Source organism: Carassius gibelio, chromosome A7, assembly GCF_023724105.1.
Source record: "Carassius gibelio isolate Cgi1373 ecotype wild population from Czech Republic chromosome A7, carGib1.2-hapl.c, whole genome shotgun sequence".
NCBI lineage: Eukaryota > Metazoa > Chordata > Actinopteri > Cypriniformes > Cyprinidae > Carassius > Carassius gibelio.
Window position 1 is genome coordinate 1,551,281 of NC_068377.1, and position 21,936 is coordinate 1,573,216.

General features: G+C 36.5%; 1 protein-coding gene across 1 annotated transcript; it reads left to right on the top strand.

The window, feature by feature from the left end:
- LOC128017585 (NACHT, LRR and PYD domains-containing protein 1 homolog) lies at window positions 1-21,568 on the top strand. Its single transcript, XM_052603028.1, has 13 exons — window positions 1-113; window positions 6,780-6,879; window positions 10,861-11,015; window positions 11,156-11,246; window positions 16,648-16,712; window positions 16,821-17,032; window positions 17,354-17,610; window positions 17,997-18,116; window positions 18,240-18,366; window positions 18,452-18,478; window positions 18,639-18,668; window positions 19,823-19,984; window positions 20,944-21,568. Exons 1-13 carry the CDS (start codon window positions 73-75, stop codon window positions 21,192-21,194), a joined length of 1,638 nt encoding a protein of 545 aa, XP_052458988.1. The 5' UTR covers window positions 1-72; the 3' UTR covers window positions 21,195-21,568.
- Window positions 21,569-21,936: the final 368 nt, after the last annotated feature.

A 21,936-nucleotide genomic window follows, 5' to 3' on the forward strand; every position in this document is an offset into this window, starting at 1 on the left:
CACCAGACAGAGATCGTAAGTGTGCAAAACTAAACTAAGCAGACAGTGTTAAGAAACTCTGCAACTGTCATCATGTCCAGAGCAAAAAACTCAGAAACCGTCAATGAAAACAGGTCAGTGGCAACCAGATACTTTCTCTGTAAGTTTAGTTGTGCTGTGGTCCTTTAAATGCATCAATTGTATGTCTGGTTTCAGCTGTAGGCTACTACTTAGGGAACATGTTCGAATGTAATCAAATAGAAAATTGTCAAAAAGCAAATCACGTAGTTACAGTTTCTGTCTGTTATGAACAGAATAGATAAATATCTATGAAATGCATATCCAAATGAAAATACAGTAATTTAAATGTGTTATTTCCTATAGTTAATGTATTATTATTATTATTATTGTTATTTCTAATATTATTATTATTATTATTATTGTTATTATTATTATTATTATTATTATTATTATTATTGTTGTTGTTGTTGTTGTTGTTGTTGTTTTGGTTGTTGTTTTATAGTAATCTGCATATTATTGTCCTTATTTTATGTAATTCTCAAGTTACACCTTTAACAGAACAGACTACAGTCAAAATGCATGGGGGATGTTTAAAAACAGCTACATGGTTAGGGGTAGAAGTGTTATTGGTGTGACTAGTTTAAACAAGCATGAACCTCTGATGGTTTGAGAGATGAGTCTCTAGACATGATTTTTGTTTCAGCAGGATTGCACTAATATTGTGAAAGTAGTGAACGTTCATTCACTGTGACTCTAGAAGGGATAGGAATGTGGTTTCAGTTTTTGAAATTATTTTTACTGGTTAAAAAAACAAAAACAAAATCTAGACGTGGTTTTCAGATTAGGCAATATGTTGTGGTGTGGTTTAAATGAGCTCGCCTGAGCTTGTTTAAGGCTTGTTTGACTTCTTTTGATATAAAGGCACTGCACACCTGCAAAACCTTAAGCTATTTCATTGCACTGAACTTAAAATCCGGTTTATATTTTTTCTTTTGTATATTTTGCCTTTGGGAACACGTCAAGGAAGGGAAGTGAGCATCAAATAGGCTTAATTAAATTAACTTAATCTCAGATCAGATTGAATAACTTTTTGTAACAATTGAAACATCGCTGTTTGTGCCAATGTTTGTGTTATATAAATCTGGCTATTTTATTTTATTTTATTGTTCCTTTAATATTTGTTTGTGATTCGATAATTTACTACAAGCTGCTAATGTTAAAACAACAGTTCTGCAATTTATTTATTTATTTTATTCCTCAATATGGTTCAGCTAAGAGAGTACTTTTGTTACAGGCTATATAACAGATCACCTCATTTATAAAATGTTGCACAGATCCATACTAAAATTGATCTTCTCCAATATGCAAACGTATGATTCAAAGAAATTAACTTGTACGCAAAACACACATACACTTCTCTTTCAGATATGAAATCAATTCTTCCAGCTACCAGAAGGACAGTGGTTTTCCCATAGACTTGGCCTACACTGTAGCCACGGGTTGTTTTCCATATCCATGGGTTGAAGCGACACCAATAACACAATATTTCGCCCCTGAGATGCTAATTTTAGGAGCCCCAGAAACCCGTATTTGATAATCGAGATGTGAAAAACTCACAGTAAATACTGCTCAGATTTAATCAAAAATATTATTATAAAAGTCTCACACAGACACAACATGCAGAGTATTTTGTTTTGTGTGAAAACATGACTGAAGGCAAAGTGATGAGGGAAAGAATGCATATGTGTATGAAATAATGTGTGATGGAATTGCATAACAGGAAACCGACTGTCTTCAGAAAGTTTCAATAGCATTTGCTTTCAATCTTCCCTTTGTGTAATGCATATTTCCAGCACATTTTAACAATGTAATGTACATCAGTTTGGATTCATTTTAAAGATATTTGAGTATTGTATAACACTGGTAGCTCTCAAAGTTTTCATTTTTAAATGCATTTCTCCCTGCTGCACTGATAGTAGTAAGGCTTTCCTCTGTGTGTACATATTCTTACGAATTCAGTTTTGCTGGCCCCTCCCATGCCAGCCCTAAAGAAAACATCCTGGATCCACCACAGCATTCCACATCACTTGGCACAGACATCAGATTTCTTATGGGAAAATTAATCAAAATGCAGAACGGCTGTTTGACATTGGCAGCCTATAGTGGTGCCTTCAGCAAATTCTATAGAAATGTTGTCTGATAGTGCAGAGACATGTCGAAAATTCATCAGAAACATATTTGACTACATGCCACTATGTTCAAAACGGATAAAAAGGACAGACAGTATGCCATCTGATCTAAATGCATCTGTCTTTTCACCAACTTTATAGAAGGGTAAAAAATAAAATAAAGCACGTCATAATAAATACATAGTTTGAATTGACTTTGTGTAATGATTTCAAGCATTTATAATAAAACAATACACACGTGGATGACAGTTTACTTACTGAACACTATTTTAACATTTATTATTATTATTTTATTTATTTATTTTTATAACAAATCACATGCACCTTTTTAACTCCAAAGTTTTATTCAATTTTGCATATAAAAACAGGCACAGCTGAAGACAGTATTAACAAAGCATTGCATTAATGAGTTTTAATGCAGAAAGGCTGTTTGGCATTGGCAGTCTAGCATAGTAGTGCCTTCAGCAAATTCTTTAGAAATGTTGTCTGATAGCGCAGAGACATGTCTAAACTTCACCAGAAACAAGTTTTAATAACATGCCACTATATGCAAAATGGATTAAGATTACAGACAGTACGTCATCTGATCTAAATGCATGTCTTTTCACCAACTTTACAGTAGGACAACAAAAACAAACTAATAACATAGTCTGATTTGTATGAAGTTCTAAGCGGCCATGCATTATAATTTTTTTTTTTCCTTTTTGTTTTCTCGTTATAACGACTTAATTTTCTTGTTATCTCGACATAACGAAGTTCGTTTTCTGGTTATAACGACTTCTTTTTCTCGTTATCTCGACATAACGAAAGTTTGTTTTCTCGTTATAACGACTTATTTTTCTCGTTATCTCGACATAACGAAGTTCGTTTTCTCGTTATAACGACTTATTTTTCTCATTATCTCGACATAACGAAGTTCGTTTTCTCGTTATAACAGCTTATTTTTCTAATTATCTCGGCATAACGAAAGTTTGTTTTCTCGTTATAACGACTTATTTTTCTCGTTATCTCGACATAACGAAAGTTTGTTTTCTCGTTATAACGACTTATTTTTCTCATTATCTCGACATAACGAAAGTTTGTTTTCTCGTTATAACGACTTATTTTTCTCTTTATCTCGACATAACGAAAGTTTGTTTTCTCGTTATAACGACATGACAGTTTTACTGTTGCTATAGTAACGAACTCAACTTTGACAGGCATCTGATGGACAGCCATGCAGGGGCTCTTACTGTAGCCTATATTTCAGCAAATTTAGCTTCGCATAGGTAATAACGTCTACAATACTGTATATAAATAAAGGTTGATCAATCACTGTTGATTTTTCCAGAGACACTACAACGAGCATGTAGTTTTTTGTAATTAACATGTTTTAATGGCAACACCGCGCCATTAGAGCTGCTTGGATTAAACTCACTTTTCATTTTCCCTTTATTTGAAATAAAATTATATATAATTTGTAATTTGTAGTAGTCATTATATGATGTGGCAGATATCATGTGTGTTACAAGCTTCTGTTTGAAAAGAGCGTTCATGTGTACGTTTAGTGTATGTGTGTGTAGAAAAAATGATTACAACATTATAGAACAAAACTGAATTAAATTGGCCTATGGATTTTACATATACATCACATTTCTCATCAATATGGTTAACAATAAAGAATAGTAATAAGGAATAGAAGCACATCAGCCTACATCGTTAAATCCCGTCCTACTGTAGATAAACAGAATACAGTGATGTCAACCTTGGTTTTGATAAGCAGTTATTTTATGACACAGAACGCGTTGGTGAAACTCATGCATCTAGCAGGAACTTAATACACAAAATATTCATATTGATTCAAGCATTTAACATTTATGAAATAATTAAATGTCAGTAATGAACAAGACTGCACAAATTATAGCGATCACGAGGAAGGTCCGCGCACAGTAAAGTGGACAGTGTACAACACCCATCAGTTATATTCAGGTCTATAGTGCCACCTGCTGGCGCAGTTTTGTAACTTCTTAGAGAAAATTAAGTCGTTATAACGAGAAAACTAACTCCGTTATGTCGAGATAACGAGAAAATTAAGTCGTTATAACGAGAAAACAAAAATAAACTAAATATATAATGCATGGCCGCTTAGAACTTCCGTAGATTTGGCTTTGTATACTTATTTAAATAATTTATAATGAAACAAATGGATATGGAAATGGAAATGGATATATATATATATATATATATATATATATATATATATATATATATATATATATATATATATATATATATATATATATATAGCATTATAATCAGTAATTATGTCCCCACTTGATGCAATAAATTCCTCCTTTGTAAGGTTTTTTTTTTTTTTTTTTTTGGTGTTGTCTTGTCGCTCGGGAAGGGTCTTAACATTTCTGTCATATGCTTGAGGCATCCGGCCAATCACAATGCGCTGGACAGCTGGCCAATCAGAGCACAATTCAGTTTTGAGACCGATGAGATTTGTAAAAATCTGTGTTTCAGATAGCCGGCCATAGAGAAGAAACAATGATGTACTGTATGTGGAAAATAAAGTGTATTTTGAGCCTTAAACTGCATGAACACATTTCATTACACCAAATACACAAATTATTGTTTTTTGTTTTTTTTAGCAATGTCATTTGACCCCTTTAAAGAAGATACAGATTTTCAAACAATACAGACATATAGGTATCCCCTTGAAATTAATAAAAAGATAATCTGTTCACCAATTTGACCTGAAAATACTGTTTTCATGGGCAGTTTTTCATTTATTATTTCCTTTCTTATAATATTTTTACATAATGGCACATTATTAAAAACCTGTTAGATCTGTTTGAGTGTAATTTGTTTCTCAAGAAATTAGGCATGTCTCTGCACTGTCAAACAACATTTCTTTAGAATGAGCTTAATTAACTATGCTATGCTAGGCTGCAGTAAGGTATTTTTGTTTTTTGTTCTCTCTCTCTCTCTCTCTCTCTCTCTCTCTCTCTCTCTCTCTCTCTCTCTCTCTCTCTCTCTCTCTCTCTCTCTCTCTCTGTGTCTCTCTGTCTCTCTCTCTCTCCAGTGTGGTATAGCTAAGATAACAAGAAACAAGAAAATCTGTTTACCATCTTGACCAGAAAATACTGTTTTCATGGTCAGTTTTTAATTTATTATTTGCTAATGCTGGTGAATTTTTACATTAGAGTGCACGTCCAACTGCACTGCATTTCATACAAGGAGCGGCTGGAAACTAGCAAACTCTCATTTTGGCGCTAGTATTAACATAATAAACCAAAAGAAGTCTTAACATGACTGGCTTGCTTTTCAGATGTTTTAAAATTGGTAATCCAAATTTAATGTGATCCAGCGGGCTGTACTAAAACACACTATACAGCCCGCGGGCCATCAGTTGCCCATCCCTGCATTAGAATGTCAAGTCAAGTCACCTTTATTTATATAGCGCTTTAAACAAAATACATTGTGTCAAAGCAACTGAACAACATTCATTAGGAGAACAGTGTGTCAATAATGCAAAGTGATAGTTAAAGGCAGTTCATCATTGAATTCAGTGATGTCATCTCTGTTCAGTTAAATAGTGTCTGTGCATTTATTTGCAATCAAGTCAATGATATCGCTGTGGATGAAGTGACCCCAACTAAACAAGCCAGAGGCGACAGCGGCAAGGAACCGAAACTCCATCGGTGACAGAATGGAGAAAAAAACCTTGGGAGAAACCAAGGTTTTTTTCTCCATTTTGTCACCGATGGAGAATATAAGTTCATGTTAAAGGGATACTCCACCGTGTTTTCATATTAAACTATCTTTTTCCCTTAACTAAGACGAGTTGATACATACCTCTCTCGTCTCAGTGCGTGCACTCAATCACTTTGGCGCGCGATGACACTTTGAAAGCAATTAGCTTAGCCCATTCATTCAATATGGGCCAAGCAGAGAAGCTACCAAACACCTCCATGTCTTCCCTATTTAAATACAGTTACTCGCGTAGTGTAACACGACCCAAGATGGTAACACAAAACAAAACGTTGCACGTTTTGTATATATTATTATTATTATTATTATTATTATTATTATTATTATTATTATTATTATTATTATGCTAAATGAAAGCTCTTGATGAGCCATTTCTACTGCAGATGGCATATGTTATTTTTGCACATAATGGCACATTAGCAAAAACCTGTTAGTTCTGTTTGAGTGCAATTTGTTTCTGATGAAGTTTAGCCATGTGTCTGCAATGTCAAACAGCATTTCTCTAGAATTAAATGAATGTAGACTTAACTGAATGAACTATGCTAGGCAGCTGGTGTTTTTATTTCTCTCTCTAATGTGTGGTTCAGTTAAGATAATATTTTTGTTAGTACCATGGTTATCCTACAATAAATCTGAAGTCCAAGCCCTGTATTGATTTTCAGAGCATATAATATAATTGTGGTAAGTCATATAACTGAAGTAAAGTGTTCTGTCCAAGATGCAGAGATTCAGCATAACAAACCTAGTCTAATTTGCAGTAGTATTTTGGAAATATCCAGATCAAAACGTATATATTTGCTACACTGATAACCATGTGTTATTCTACCTCAGACCACCTGTCACATATTTAGTGGCCTTGAATGATAAGTTGCAGATGAATGCAGACAAATTGGAGAAGAACATCATTGAGACAAAAAATTTGCTCAACAGGGTAAGTACAGAACTGCTTCCATGGATCACAAATCAAAGACAAAGAGTTTGTGTTAAATCTAACTAAAATATATCAGTTTAGGGGTTATATGCAGAAAGTGTATGCCAGTCTTATTTGAGTATTATGTATATACTAATATAGCATTTTGAATTAATCTTTGTTTTTACACTTTCGATTTTCATTTTAATTTATCATTTTGTTAGGTGCTTTGTCATTTTGTCATAATTCAGATTTAGTTTTATCTTAATCCAATTGATTTCCAAAGCAACATTTCTATTTTCTGTTAAATTAAGTAAAAACAAATAAAATAAAAAAGCATTTATTTTAATGTACTTAAATAAATATTAGTATAATAATAAGTATTAGTATTAGTATTTATTTAATTAGTATGAGTATTAGTATTTAAATAATAATAATAATAATAATAATAATAATAATAATAATAATAATAATAATAATAATAATAATAATAATAATAATAATAATAATAATAGTAGTAGTAGTTTTAGTTAACTTTAACACAATGTCTAGGGTTACCTATGTAATCATGGTTCCCCAATATTAAACAAGACGCTGTGTCCTGATGGACACTTTAGAGAATGCTGCCAGCATGACCAGTGTCTCAAACATTTGTAAAACAGCTCCAATCCTATTGGTCTATGTGGCTTTTGACATCACAGACAGATACCCAAATAGCACTTGCTGAATATGTTAGCAACTCATTTGTCTGAGGAGATGTAAACAGGCAGGCTGAGGCATGGCAAGGAGATGCAGTGTCTTGTTCCCTCTCAGGAACTATGGTTGCAAAGGTAGCCTGAGACTTTTTTCTTCTAGGGAACTCAACACTGATTCCGTATGAGGAGGGAACCCTAAACAACCTTTCTAAAAGCTGCCAAGACCAAGGGGATGGCTATCTACTTAAAACACAGCAGTGGAGAAACACTGCCCAGGCAATTGCTTAGGAAGACCGCTAATTAAAAACCCTTAAAAGGGGAGCAGTCAATGAGCTAGCAAAAAGCTATCCTCAGATAACTATATACCTAGGAAGGTGCTACCTGATGGGATCAAACTAATAGAAACCCTTATAGATAGAAGATACGTTAATAGATAGAAATGTAAACCTTCCAGTGAAGCTGCCCCAGAACACAAAGAGTGGGCTGTCTACTTAAAACCATAGCAGGGGAGACAGCATTGTCTAGGTAAGGGCTCAAGGAGACCACCACTTAAAAACCCTAAGAAGGGGAGCAATCACTGAGGCATCAAACAGCTAGTCCTGCACAACTAGCCTAAATAACCAGGTAAACCCTCATATGAGGCTGCCCAGACCACAAAGAGAGGGCTATCTACTTACAACCCTAGCAGGAGGGATAGCACTGTCTAGGCAAGGGCTCAAGCAGACCACTACTTAAAGGCCCTAAGAAGGGGACCAGTCACTGAGCCAGCAAATATATTTCCTCAGATAACTACAAGTGAATTAAGGGCTATCAGAATGGGGACTGACTGAAAATACCCAGACCACAGAGAGCGGGCTGTCTACTTTCAACCCAAAGAGGGGAGACAGCACTGTCTAGGTAAAGGCTCAAATAGACAACTACTTTAAACCCCTAGGTAGAGGAGCAATCGCCAAACTAGGAGATTACTATCCCCGGATAGTTAGGCTGTAGGAAAGGGGACCACTGCCACTTAAAAAAAGCATGGGGAGGCATCTCATTTCTAAACCCCAATTGGCTTTTAACTGGAAGGAACATTCCCCATAGCCAATCTAGGTCCATGAACATTGCTCTAAACTCAGGGATCCAAAGAGGAACTGACATAAATAAAGAAACTCTACTGACCTCAGTGTGAATCAGCCTCCCATCTCTTTCTTCTTTGCAAATGTCTTCACTGCTAAAACATCCTACTACCACAACAAAATGAACAACTGTTGTGACGCTCGGACACTCTTCAAAACGTTCTCTTCTCTTCTCCATCTACATGACATCTTTAGGATCTGTCATTCAGAAGCATGGCTTTTCTTATCACTGCTACGCTGATGACACCCAACTCTACTTCTCATTCCAGCCTGATGACCCAACGGTAGCTGCTCGCATTTCAGCCTTTCTGAGTGACATTTCTAGCTGGATGAATGACCATCACCTTCAGCTTAACCTTACGAAGACAGAACTCCTGGTGATTCCAGCTAACCCATTGTTTCATCACAACTTCTCTATAGAGCTGGGTTCATCAACCATAACTCCTTCCAGGACAACCAGAAACCTAGAAGTTGTGATGGATCATCAGTTAAGCTTCAAAGACCACATTGCTACAACGACCCGGTCCTGCAGATTTGCCTTATACAACATTAGGAAGATTAGACCCTTCCTGTCAGAGCAAGCAACCCAACTTCTTGTCCAAGCTCTTGTTCTCTCCAGACTGGACTATTGTAATGCTCTCCTGGCTCTTCCTGCATGTACTGTCAAGCCTCCGAAATGATCCAGAATGCAGCAGCGAGGGTTGTCTTCAATTAGCCAAAAAAAGCTCATGTTACTCCTCTCCTCTTCAGGTTACACTGGCTACCAGTAGCCCCTCATATTAAATTCAAGGTACTGATGCTTGCCTACAAGAGGACCACTGGCACGGCACCAACTTACCTAAACTCACTGGTTAAATCCTATGTGCCCTCCAGAAGTTTGCGCTCTGCAAGTGAACAACGCCTTGTAGTGCCATCCCAAAGAAGTTCTAAATCACTCTCACGGACCTTTTCCTGGACTGTGCCCAGCTGGTGGATGACCTCCCAATCTCAATTCGTACAGCTGAGCCTTTACTCATTTTCAAGAAACATCTAAAGACTCATATTTTTCGTCAGCAGTTAACCAACTTATACTAGCACTTTTCTTTCTTTTCTTGTCTTTCATATAAAAACAAACCTGGCTATGCATTCTGTACTAGACTAACTGGGACTTGTCATGGCACTTGCATACTGTTGTTGTTCTCTTGTTGATCTGATAGCTTATATTGTTCTCATTTGTGAGGAGCTTTGGATAAAATCATCTCCCAAATGATTAAATGTAAATGAAACACCCTGGGAGAGAAGCTCGCAAGCAGAGCATTCAATACATCCAAGCAAAGCAAGGTTCCCTACGCACAATAACATGCATATTAGAGAGGCACAGCTGAGCTGACTATAGCTCCACTTGTGATCTCACAATCTTGCACGCTCTGAGCTAAAAACAATTCACACGTCATTGTTATGGCAGCATGATCAATATCCACGGCAAAATCATTATCTGTAGTACCAGACAACCCAATATAAAGGGTATGTGTTCACCGCACATCAAAGCAATTACTGCGAGCTGAGATAAAACTGTGCCATGGCAAATAGCCCGAGACACAAACGCTTTGGCTTGCATCCCTCTGCAATAAGAACAAGTGCAAGCGGAGCATTATCACTGTGACTCATCACAAAGAGCTCATATATGCAGAGACAAGACACACAAGCTAGAATATGTCCTCAAGTGTTAGAATCCAAAAATGGAGGTACACATTCCTTAAGGTGCTGTTCAAATCACCAGGATGATGCTTCACACATGTGAACAAACATATAGCTCCAAAGACAACAGAAGTTTCTGATGTATTCAGCAGGTGCCCTTGTATACTTTGGGGTCCCCGACTATGTACCCGACACATGTTACGTGGACCAATAGGACTGGTGTTGTTTTACACATGCTTCAGACACCGTTCTTGCTGGCAGCATTCCAAAGTGTCCACCAGGACTCAGCATTGAGTGCAGGCAGACAACTAGCCAGTGGAAAGACAAAATAAAAGGACAGTTTACCAATAAATTAAAATTGTCATCTGTTACTCAACTGCTTCTTCTATGTAAAACAAAATAAGATATTCTGAAGGTGTTCTAAATTATAGTTGTTTGGAGTGACAAAGGGGTGAACTATTCAATTATCAATTATTACATAGCTTAATTACATTGCTATTTGATGTGTCTAGGATATCAAAAGGATTAATGAAGGGAGGAAGCCCCTGTACCAGCAGGACATTGACAGGTCAATCCCAAATTTGCTGGAGCAACTGATACCTCTGGATAAAGATGCAGCTGAAGCCTCTCGTTTGCAGCACCCACATTCTGAGATGATTGAGAAAGAGTGAGTACAAACCTCATAACTCTGTATCGCCTTTAAACTGAAATATCCAATTTCTTCTCATGCTTCATGCCATGCAAGCAGAATTATATGCTGTGAATATGGTTTTGTGGATGACTCATGTTTTCTCCTCAATGGAAAAGTATTAAACAGCTGCGACAGCGTGTGACGAGTCTCCGTGAGGAACATGATCGCATTTACCATTTTGCAGAATCGAGGAAGCTTCCCACACTGGTGTGTATCTAAACATACCTCTCTTTCTTTCCTTTGAATATTCGGATGCAAATGCAAATAATTCATGTAGTGATGGTGAAGTGAAGCATTCTGAGCCAGTGATGATTTTAACATTGAAATCATTATTTGAAATCATTGGTTCATTGTTTGAAGGTTTTAACACTGTTTATGTTGTGGCCATCTAATGGTCATAAAAATGAATAACAACTTCCAAAGTGCTGTATTCTATTATAGCCTCCAGTTTCATAACTGTTTCTACAACTGATTCTTCGTTTATTATTATTATTATTATTATTATTATTATTATTATTATTATTATTATTATTATTTAGTATTATTATATTTTTTATTGTAAATAATGTTCTTTGTCAAAGTAATTAATTTGTGTTGGCGTACTGCCAATAAAATAAATGAAACAATTTGTAAATTATTTAATTAAGTCTGTAATTTGTCTGTTTTAAATCCGAATCAGTCCTTCTACTCTTATAGCTGCCATATATACTGCCATTTGAATATCTTATGTAAATTACGATATGGGGCTAAAGCATTATGTATTTTTTATATTATATATTTGTTTATTTTTTACCTTTATTTAACCAAAAAGTCTCAGTGAGATCTGGCCAAGCATTCATACAGCAAGACAACATTTTAAAATACAACAAATACAGATTTGAACGATATTTAAACACCACTCCCCTCGCACCTAAAATAAATAAATGAATAAATAAATAAAAACACAAGCCTCCATTATGACTCTATTTATGATCCCTATTAGTTCATCAAATGTATCTAGATCTTTTTGCTAATTATTCCATGCCCAGTGTCAAAATATGTAAATGCAGTTGTTCGCAGTTCTGTTTAAACTTAAATATATTTGAAAAGCAAACAGTTGGAAGACCATAGCTGGTAACAGCTGGAAATAAGACAAAGAAGGGAACATAGATAAGCTGGAAGTTTACCTAACATTGCTATATAGATAAAAATGAACCAGTGTTGTTTTCTAGGTATGGTTAGTGATGAGCAAACCATCATCTCATGTACGATGATGATTAAGGGATTTTGCATTTGAAATAAAATATTATGAAACATGGTACACTGAATCAAGTCTTGTTAAGATGTAACTGGGAGCCAGTGTAAGGACCTGAGGACTGGTGAGATATGCTCAGATTTTCTGGTTCTAGTCAGAATCCTGGCAGCAGTGTTCTGGATGAGCTGCAGCTGTCTAATGGTCTTTTTGGGAAGGCCAGTGAGGAGCCCATTACAATAGTCCACCCTGTTGGTGATAAAGGCATGAACAAGTTTCTCCAAGTCTTGACTGGAAACAAAACATCTCATTCTTGCAATGTTTTTGAGATGATAGTATGCTGATTTAGTTACTGCTTTGACATGACTACTGAAACTAAGGTCTGTCTCCAGAATCACACCAAGATTCCTGACTTGATTTTTTGTTGTTTGACCCCTAGATTCAAGGTATGCATTCACCTTGAAAACTTAATCTTTTTTTTTTTTTTTCAAATGCTATCACTTCAGTTTTTTCCTTGTTTAACTGAAGAAAGTTCTGGCACATCCAATTATTAATTTCACCAATGCATTGGCAGAGGGAGTCAATGGGGCTGTAGTCATTTGGAGATAAGGCTAGATAAATCTCGGTATCATCAGCATATCTGTGATAGGCAATTTGGTTCTTTCTCATTATTAGCCAAAGTTTAGGATAAGATTTTAGAATCGGCACATAATAATGCTACTGGTCTCCAATTTTTGATTTCTTTCAAATCACCTTTTGTTGGAGCAAGGTTAAAGCTGCACTTTTACAACTTTTTGGCAGCTGTCCTCCATTCAAACTTTCATACAAAACTTCAAGTAAATCAACTCCCAAAATCTCCCAATATGACTTATAAAAATCAACAGGAAGACCATCAATTCCTGGTGCCTTGCCTTAAAAACTTTGTAATGAAATGAACTACTCTTTTGACAAAGGTTTCATAAATTCTTCAAAAGATTATTTTGACACCTGAGGAATATCTTTATACAAAATTTGTCCCAGAAAATTGCAGATGCTGCGTCACATCATCATACTCCCAGAAACCCTGCCGGCGCTTACTTCCCTACTCAAAGCTGAAGCCAGCTACGCGGCTCATGCTTTTATAGCTTCCTGGTCACTAGGTCACCCAGCCCGTGACGTCATGCCCTTCCATTGGACAGATTGCACACGATATTCAGAGTTGGTCTTGTCAAAGGCATTTCCCCAAAGCGTTTGACACAGCTTCTCGTTTCTTCACGGAACTAGGGTTACATTCGGAACCTTGGGATATTCCTCTGCAGGTTCTTCAGCTGCATTGAATGCTTGGGGAACTATGCACCCATGCTGCCAGACTTCCAAAGCTGTATACGAAGAGCATAGCTACGGTGAGAGAACAGAAGAGCCAGGAGTGGCTTGCATATCTAGATTGTAAAATCTAAAGTAGGACATGGACCATCCTGCAGCGTTGCAGATATCCAATAGGGACACACCTGCTAAGAAGGCCTTAACAGCTACCACACCCTGTGTAGAGTGAGCCTTGGCTCCAAACAGCAGGGGTAGACCCGAGGACTCATTGGTAATGTTGACAGCCTCAACTGTCCAACAATTAAGGTTCTGCTAAGTTGCAGGAAAAACCCCACTTTGGGGGAACCATGGCACACAGGTCGTTGGTCTGTCTTTGTCCACAGGGTAGCTCTGTGGATGTATGTGTCCAGGGTTCAAGCTGTTTACATACAATTAGCTTCTTCTGGTCTGACGTAGATCTAAAATTGGACGTAACCCCCCATCCTTCTTTGGAACTATGAAATACCGGCTGTAAGTCCCAAATTCCCTGTCTTGAGGAGGGACCACCTGGATGGCCTCCTTCTTTAATAGGGTATTCACGTCTTGTGGACTTCAAACAACTTGGGCTATGAGTTTCTCAACCCTTCCTCCAGACTCTAGGACCTTGGTTCCTAAGTGAAATAAAAAAAACTTGCCCTCATCTGAAAAGAGGACTTTGGACCACTGGGCAACAGTGCAGTTCTTCTTTTCATTAACCCAGGTAAGACGCCTCTGACGTTGTCTTTGGTTCATAATTGGCTTAACAAGAGGAAAATGTCAACTTTAGCCAAATTTCTTGACACATTTGTATACCTTGACCCCAGCTTCAGTCCATTCCTTGAGAACTTCCTTCAAATTATTCAATCGATTTTGCTTGACAATCCTTATAAGGCTGTGTTCTCTCGGTTGGTTTTGCATCTTTTTCTTCCACACTTTTTCCTTCCACTCAACTTTCTGTTAACATGCTTGGATACAGCACTCTGTGAACAGCCAGTTACTTCGGCAATTAATGTTTGTGGCTTACCATACTTGTGAAGGGTGTCTTCCCCGTGATTGTGTAGCATCAACAAAACTGAGAGACCATTTTGAAGTCTCAGGAATTACTTTGAATTGCTGAAATAAATAAAATTTTTCCATGGCATTCTAATTTATTGAGATGTACCCGTACATAACAGCCAACCACGATGAAATTAGAGACTTTCAAAACACCCACTTTAATGGCCAAAACCTCAAACTTTTGAGCCCTAGTATTTGACAAAATCACAGATATAACAAACTAAGATTTGGCTGAGTTTGGCTGAGTTTTGCTTCATTTGAACAAGGTACTGAAGCACTCACATGGTTTTTAGGTGAATTAAGCTTCAGATGACACTGTCTCACTGAGCCCTGAAGCATCAGGGGTGGCAGGGGTATCAGTGAAGCTCCCTGAGGTAACTGAGGAGGATTGGGCACAGTATACTGAGGTGTGTAAGGCCGGCGACACACTGGATATGTGGCGCAAGCGTCTCAGCCGCGTGGCATGTCTGTTTTTAATTCGGCTCCCATGTTATCAGGTTAGAGCTTACAGACCGCCTGTGTGAGACGCGTGTCTCAGGCGCGGCTCGAGCAGTGCGGAAAACGCGTGCATGCTAGAAATAGAACCGACACCTATTTTTACCGCGACACGCGCGAGTGTCGGAAGCGTTTCAGGTCAAAATATACTAGGAAAATGTGTTTAAATGTCATTTTGTACACAAATACATATGAATTCATGATATTTTGATATTTGAAAGTCTATAGGTTGACATAAATTCAGATAATAATGTAATTATAAACATTATAAAATAAATAAATAATTATCGATTTTCAAATATTGCACCTGTCAAACATAATCCTTTATCAGTAGGCGTAGGTGTAGGTATGTAAAAAAAAAGTTGATATTGTTGTCATGAAGACAAGAGCCTGGTCTGTCAACGGTGTCCCTATACAGCAGCAGCGCGCCAGGCACAGTTCCGGTGTGTAAAGACACAGAAAACGCGAGGCAGCCACCACGCTTCTGGGACGCTTCAGATACGCGACGCCACGCAGCCAGTGTCTCACCGGCCTAACTCTCCTCCCAATGGGGCGTTGCACTCAGGGCCCTGAAGATGGTGGTGTTAAGGCCCTTGGCAGACGCCAAGCTGGAATGCCACCATCTATTTCTTTGCTTCTTGAAACCTACCACTAACAGTATCGACTGTGCCACCATAAAGACCAGAAGGCGATAGCAGGGCATCCAGGAGCAATTATCCGTCCTTTTCTTGTAAATTGGACAGATACAACCACAGGTGTCTCTCTGTAGCCACCAGCACTACCATGGAACGGTTGATGGCTCTGGTTATTTCTTTCGTGGCCCGAAGTGACAGGTCTGTGGCCCGAAGTAGTTCAGCAACTATGTCGGATTTGACGGCTGTATCACCCCCATGGTGTGCAGACATGCACAAGCCTGACATTTTTCCGTATAAACTTTCCCAACAAGGCTGGATGTGAGCTTTCCTTGCCTGGCGGTATGCTTCAGGACCTTCAGGGACGATGTCCCTAATTTTTGTTTCCATTTTTTTTTCTTTTTTCTTTTTTTTCTGATGAGCGTTGTTCAAGGTCTTCCCAAAAGTATCAGTGCTTTCTTATGATACTTTTGGGAAATGCAGACTTGTTTGAATGCACTGTCAGAAGTGAACAGAACCTTTCTGTCAATGATTGATTCTGTCTTGCAACATCTGTGTGTGTTCAGGTGAGCCGAAAAAAAAAAAAAAAATCCTTTCATACAGAATTATCAACTAACATAGGGTTTTCATCCAATTCAATGCATGTTGTAAAATTTGATGTTGAGTATCAATACTTTCGGTATTCACATCAGTGTAGATGTATTGATAGCCTACTTCAGGATCGATACGCTCATCCCTACCAAGAATATGAATAGTTATTAAAAAAAAAATTGGCAGAAGAAGTTAAAAAATTCTATTGAAACTTAGCATGTATCTACACTTTGGTGGCTTTCAGTGTCTTTATTCGAATGATGATTATTTTTCTCCCTCTCAGGATGATACTGATTGGGATGTTAAAATACCTTCAGAGGATACGTCACATTCAAATACTAAGTACAGGTACAGAGAGAAACCTTTATGAAATCTAAAATACTTTAATTGGCATTACTTGTATAACAGTACATCTTCTGAGAGCATCTTTATAAGTACTATATTTGTGTTGTTCAGTGTCAGCTCCTCAGACGGGCAGCATGAATGTTCAGAGACTGGCCTTCGCTGGCGATCTGACACTGATGTCAGTTTGGAGTATCGCTTTGTTGACTGGAAATCACTCAGTAAAGATGTTTTGAAGAACTACAAGCCATGTGGACCTCTGATGGACATCACTGTAACCTCTGGCTCTCTGGAGGAAGTTCAGTTACCTCACTTCGTCTCTGTAGGTAAGCCATATCTCACTCCAGATCCAGTCATTTCAACACGCTCTCTCCATGCTCTCTCACCATGATTTTGTAGTTTTGTTTGTAGTTTGTACTGCAATTATACTAAAAGTGAACTTATAGGTATACTGGCAGTTTACTAATTAAATACTTTGTACATTTTGAAGTATAGTCCCAGTAAACTACTCAGTAAACAAGGTTGTTGATCCAGGAACATGTTGTACTTGGTGAAATCATGATCACCACATTAAAACCTTTTAAAGCCAGACCTATAAGCTCTAGTCCTTGAAGACTATCTAACATAAACTGTATTACTGTCCACAGACTCTGAATCTTCCTCAGATGATGTGGTGAAAGCTCTTCATGTGAAGGACGACGGTACTGTTTCGTTGGAAAGATGTGAATTAAGCGGATTCCATGCCAAGCTTGTCAATCCCACCTTCTCGTTCCTGGCAATTGTTGTAGAGGTGCAACAGTTCCTCACCATGAAATTTCACTGTGAAACGTTGATTTATCGCAACAGAACATCTCCCCTCAACCTTCACGTGTACCTGATTTTAAAGGATAAAAAGCTTAAGAAGGTAAAATCTAATGATAAGCTTCATGCACCATGTGACAGTGTACCATATGTACACATATTTTAACATTACTTACAATTGTAGAAAGTAACAACCACTTATTAGATGATTTTATTCAAAAGAGACAATAAGCAAACTGTTTTGAAGGGCTAATTAAAATCTTGTCATTATAGGATCCCCTCAGGTCCCTCTTTTGTACTCAATAAAAGCAAACAATACAAAACGATATATATATATATATACTCAACAGGTTTCAGTATTTGAGATTTTAAAGGTGTTGTATGGCTTCAGGGGACTTGGAATGAACCAAACTATATTTTTGCTTTAGTGTAACACTATTTCTGAAAGTACATGTTTAAGTAACAAACTATTCTGTTTAACACTGTTAGAAAGTGGAGGAGAAAGAGAAACATAATATGGAGATTTTAAAACCAACACCAGATGAAGCTCTTAAAATCGATGAATCTTTTACGCTGAAGACATCTTCTGGCTGCAAAATCAAACCTTCGGTACCTGGAACAAGTTTGCCTTCACATTTTCACTTTATTTATCTATTTATGTATTTTGGCTGGAAAATGATCCAGACTTACATGCTGCTTCTTTCTAACATATTTCAATTCACTTCTCGCCAGAGTTTAAAATTGACACCCAACAAGACCAACTTCTTTGATTTACACATTCAAGATCCAAATGAACCGATAGAAATCTCTATGATGACAAAAGACGGCCAAAACGTATGGGAAGTTTATTTAGAATCAGGTAAACAACCCACACATCTTGCAAAGCTCTCTACAGATCAGATCTGTATCTTTTATATTTTAATTGTTTGTCCGTGTTCTTTCAGATGAATTCAACATAGACAGTTCAGCATGTAAGTGGCAGAACAATTTCATAAATCATACAGATCAACACATGCTGTAAACATGAATACACATATACATGCTTTAAATTCACGCAAGTGTTTTTATGTTCTTCTGCAGTTAGGATAATAGTAAACATAGTTAATGTACATATTTTTGGCCTCATTTCAGCTCAATGGAGGCAGGGGAGCTCTTCAACAAGTAAGTCACAATGGCAAGTTAATTCAGTCATCGATACACGTTCTGTATCGCTCTGCAAAGGTTTTTCATTCTTTTATTTTTATTTTTTTCTTGGAAATATATCTGAAAAATAAATAAATGCATAAATAAATAAATAAATAAATAAATGCGGTTGTATTAAATTCAGGGTCTAGACTTTAACATGTCAATAATACACCCACGACAATAAATGGAGCCAAATACTAGTAAAAGGAGCGTGCCAAAAAATACGTAATGTAGGCTGCTGTGTGTCATAATGTTGTTAGAAGATCGCAAGTGAAAAAAAAAAAAAAGAAAGCTTACAGCTGAAAGAGTCATGACTGTCATCTTAACCTGATGGGACCAAACTTCCTCTGTAAGTGATTTTAAAGCGTAAGACAATACTCATATTGAAAGATATCACTTCTATTGTTAAATGCATTTTGCTAGTCTACTATGAGGCGGATAACCTGATTGTTATAATTCATACATTTGTTTTGTATTTTTATGGTAGGCAAGAAGTATATATTTTTAAAACGTAACTGGTGCATTTTAATGTATTTACCATACTATCAAAAAAACAAAAAAATAAATAATAAGAAGAAGAAAAAAAAGGAATGGCATATGAACGTTATTTAATATTTTATTATTATTATTATTATTATTATTATTATTATTTTATATATTAATATAACTTAAAACACAAGATTTGGTTTACAAGCAGCCTTTTTTTTCCCAACAGATTAATCTCATAAAGTGGAATTGTTTTATAACCAGGGTCGTTCTATATTCGGGTCAATACTGTATCTTTAAAAAATAATTAAATGTGTGTGTATCTTTAGCCACTATATGTAAATGTTAAAAGTAGGCTACCGTCCGCCATCTTATTTAAACCATTGCACTCTCATCTGATCTGAGATCATGGGGCATTCTGATATTGCTTTCGTGTTGAAGGATAAATTAACTGCTTTCCAAGAATTTGGCCAAAACTGCTGTTTAGCGGAGTACAGTATACATTTCGATAAGCAGTTTCTGAATGTGCAGCAAACACTTTCTTATATGATTTCAAAAGCCTGGACAATAACTGTGTTCTATTATGAGTTGTGTTGCTCTTGTTGTTTGTATGTTCTTCCTATTCTCTTTGTGTGTCGTTTCAGTTAATAAATCCTCATTTATTATGCAATGGATGCGCCGCCTGATAGAGGCTATGGGACAGTCAGCTATCGCTCGTTTAGAAGCGCCTCATATGCCCTCCACAAGTGAGATGAAGAAACTTCGAATCAATCGCAAGGATCAGGAGCGCGGTGCTGGTCTGAAAGGTGGGGGACCAAACTGTGGTTTGGTTTTAGTCCGTTTTAGTGCCACTATAATATGCAATGCATTATCAAAATGAAAACGGCACGAAGAAAAATTTAATTTTCAGGAAATTAGTATTAATACAATGTAAGGATTTTTTTTTTTTTATTGTAAATAGTTTTTGACTCATTGCAATTTAATAAATGACAGGGGACCAGACTGTGACCACTACATTTTCCAGCTCAAGCGCTGTCATTTCTGTTGCATGTAAGAAACAACATAAAAGCATTAACACAACCGTGCTACTGTACAGTTTATCAGCTCAGACCAATACTTGAGCGAAGCACAAACAACCTGGTCCAAGAGGTTTACTGGAAAAGCAATGTTTACTAATGTCACGGGCACAGCTGTGAGATCTCTGTTATATACAGATCAAACAGTGCTGATGTCCATCAAACAGATGAATACATAAAAAATAAAAAAAATAGAAAATAGAAAGAATTTATAACACTAACTATGGTGTTGTGGCAGAAAGAATTGAATGTTATCACATTATTAATTTCAGGGTTTCCTACAACCGTTTGAAAGAGTATTGATCCTGACTCTTCATCAGCCGCCAGATCAAAGACTCCTGCTCGTGTTTATTAAAGTTGCTTCATGCTTATTATGTAGTCAGTGTAATAGAGACCGTGTGTGTGTGTGTGTGTGTTTATTATTATTATTTTTTTTAGGTTAATTACATTGATTTATTTTCTAGACTGACCTTATTTGTTGTTTAGGTCTTTGGGTCTCTCTGAAGCCTGGTTTTTCCACATCTCTTAAATAGATTTACACCTTCAATTTTGATTAATTAAATTAATTAAATTATTTTAGTCATCAGTCTGCTTTAAGCATAAATATGCTTAAATGGTGAAGGTAAAAATAATTTATAAAAAAAGATCATTCTGATGCAGATTCTTCATACAATATTTTGTCCATGCAGGCGCTGAGTTTGTGGAGAAACACAGGACAGAGTTGATCAACAGAGTCTCTCTGGTGGAGCCGATTGCAGACGACATGAAACCTCTGATTCGTGACGAAAAATACCAAATCATCTTAAACTCAGTTACACCGCAAGAAAGAATGAGAAAGCTTCTGGGCTTCCTCACAACAAATAAACTGAAAGATCAAGTTTACCAAAGTCTTTTAAAACATGAGCACTCCCTTGTTGAAGAGTTGCAGCATTCTGAGTAGATGTTCTTGCAAGCGTCGGAAGAATTAACTCATTATTATTATTTTACAGGAGACAGGTTATTAATAATATAATGTGGCCTGGGGTATAATGAGATGTGGAGTATACAGTTCTGATTTTGTTTGTTTGTTTGGATTTTTGTTGTTGTTGCCTCCTTCTTTATCAACGTATTACAAAAGTCTTTATACAGTTCCTTAACTTGTTTAGATGTGGTTTGTAAAATTTAGTTAGACAGCTCATTTTACATATTTACTGAAAGTGAATTCCTTATTGTTTTGAATAATGAATAATAATAATAATAATAATAATAATAAATTTGTCATAGATTTCTATAAATTGACAAAATTCACTGATACTGATGATGTAAATGCTTTTTTTTTTTTTTTTTTTTTGTAATACTGAGAGTTTTGGATGGATTTGTCAGAGTTTATACATTCATTTAATGAATATTGATTATTGCTTTACTTTAAAGGGTATTAACTTGCATTATGAAAACAAAAGTGATAAAGATCTATAATTCCTTGTTAACCTTTGTATTTTATAAGCAACATTTCACATACTTTAACACAACTATTTGACATTGACTTTGACATTTTTAAAATACTACAGTCATGGCCAAAATATCTGCATCCTTGGTAAATATGATCAAGAAAGGCTTTTCAATATTCATCTGCATTGTTAATCCTTTTGAACTTTTATTAAAAAAAATCACAAAAATGTAACCTTTCACTGAATAGTACTAAT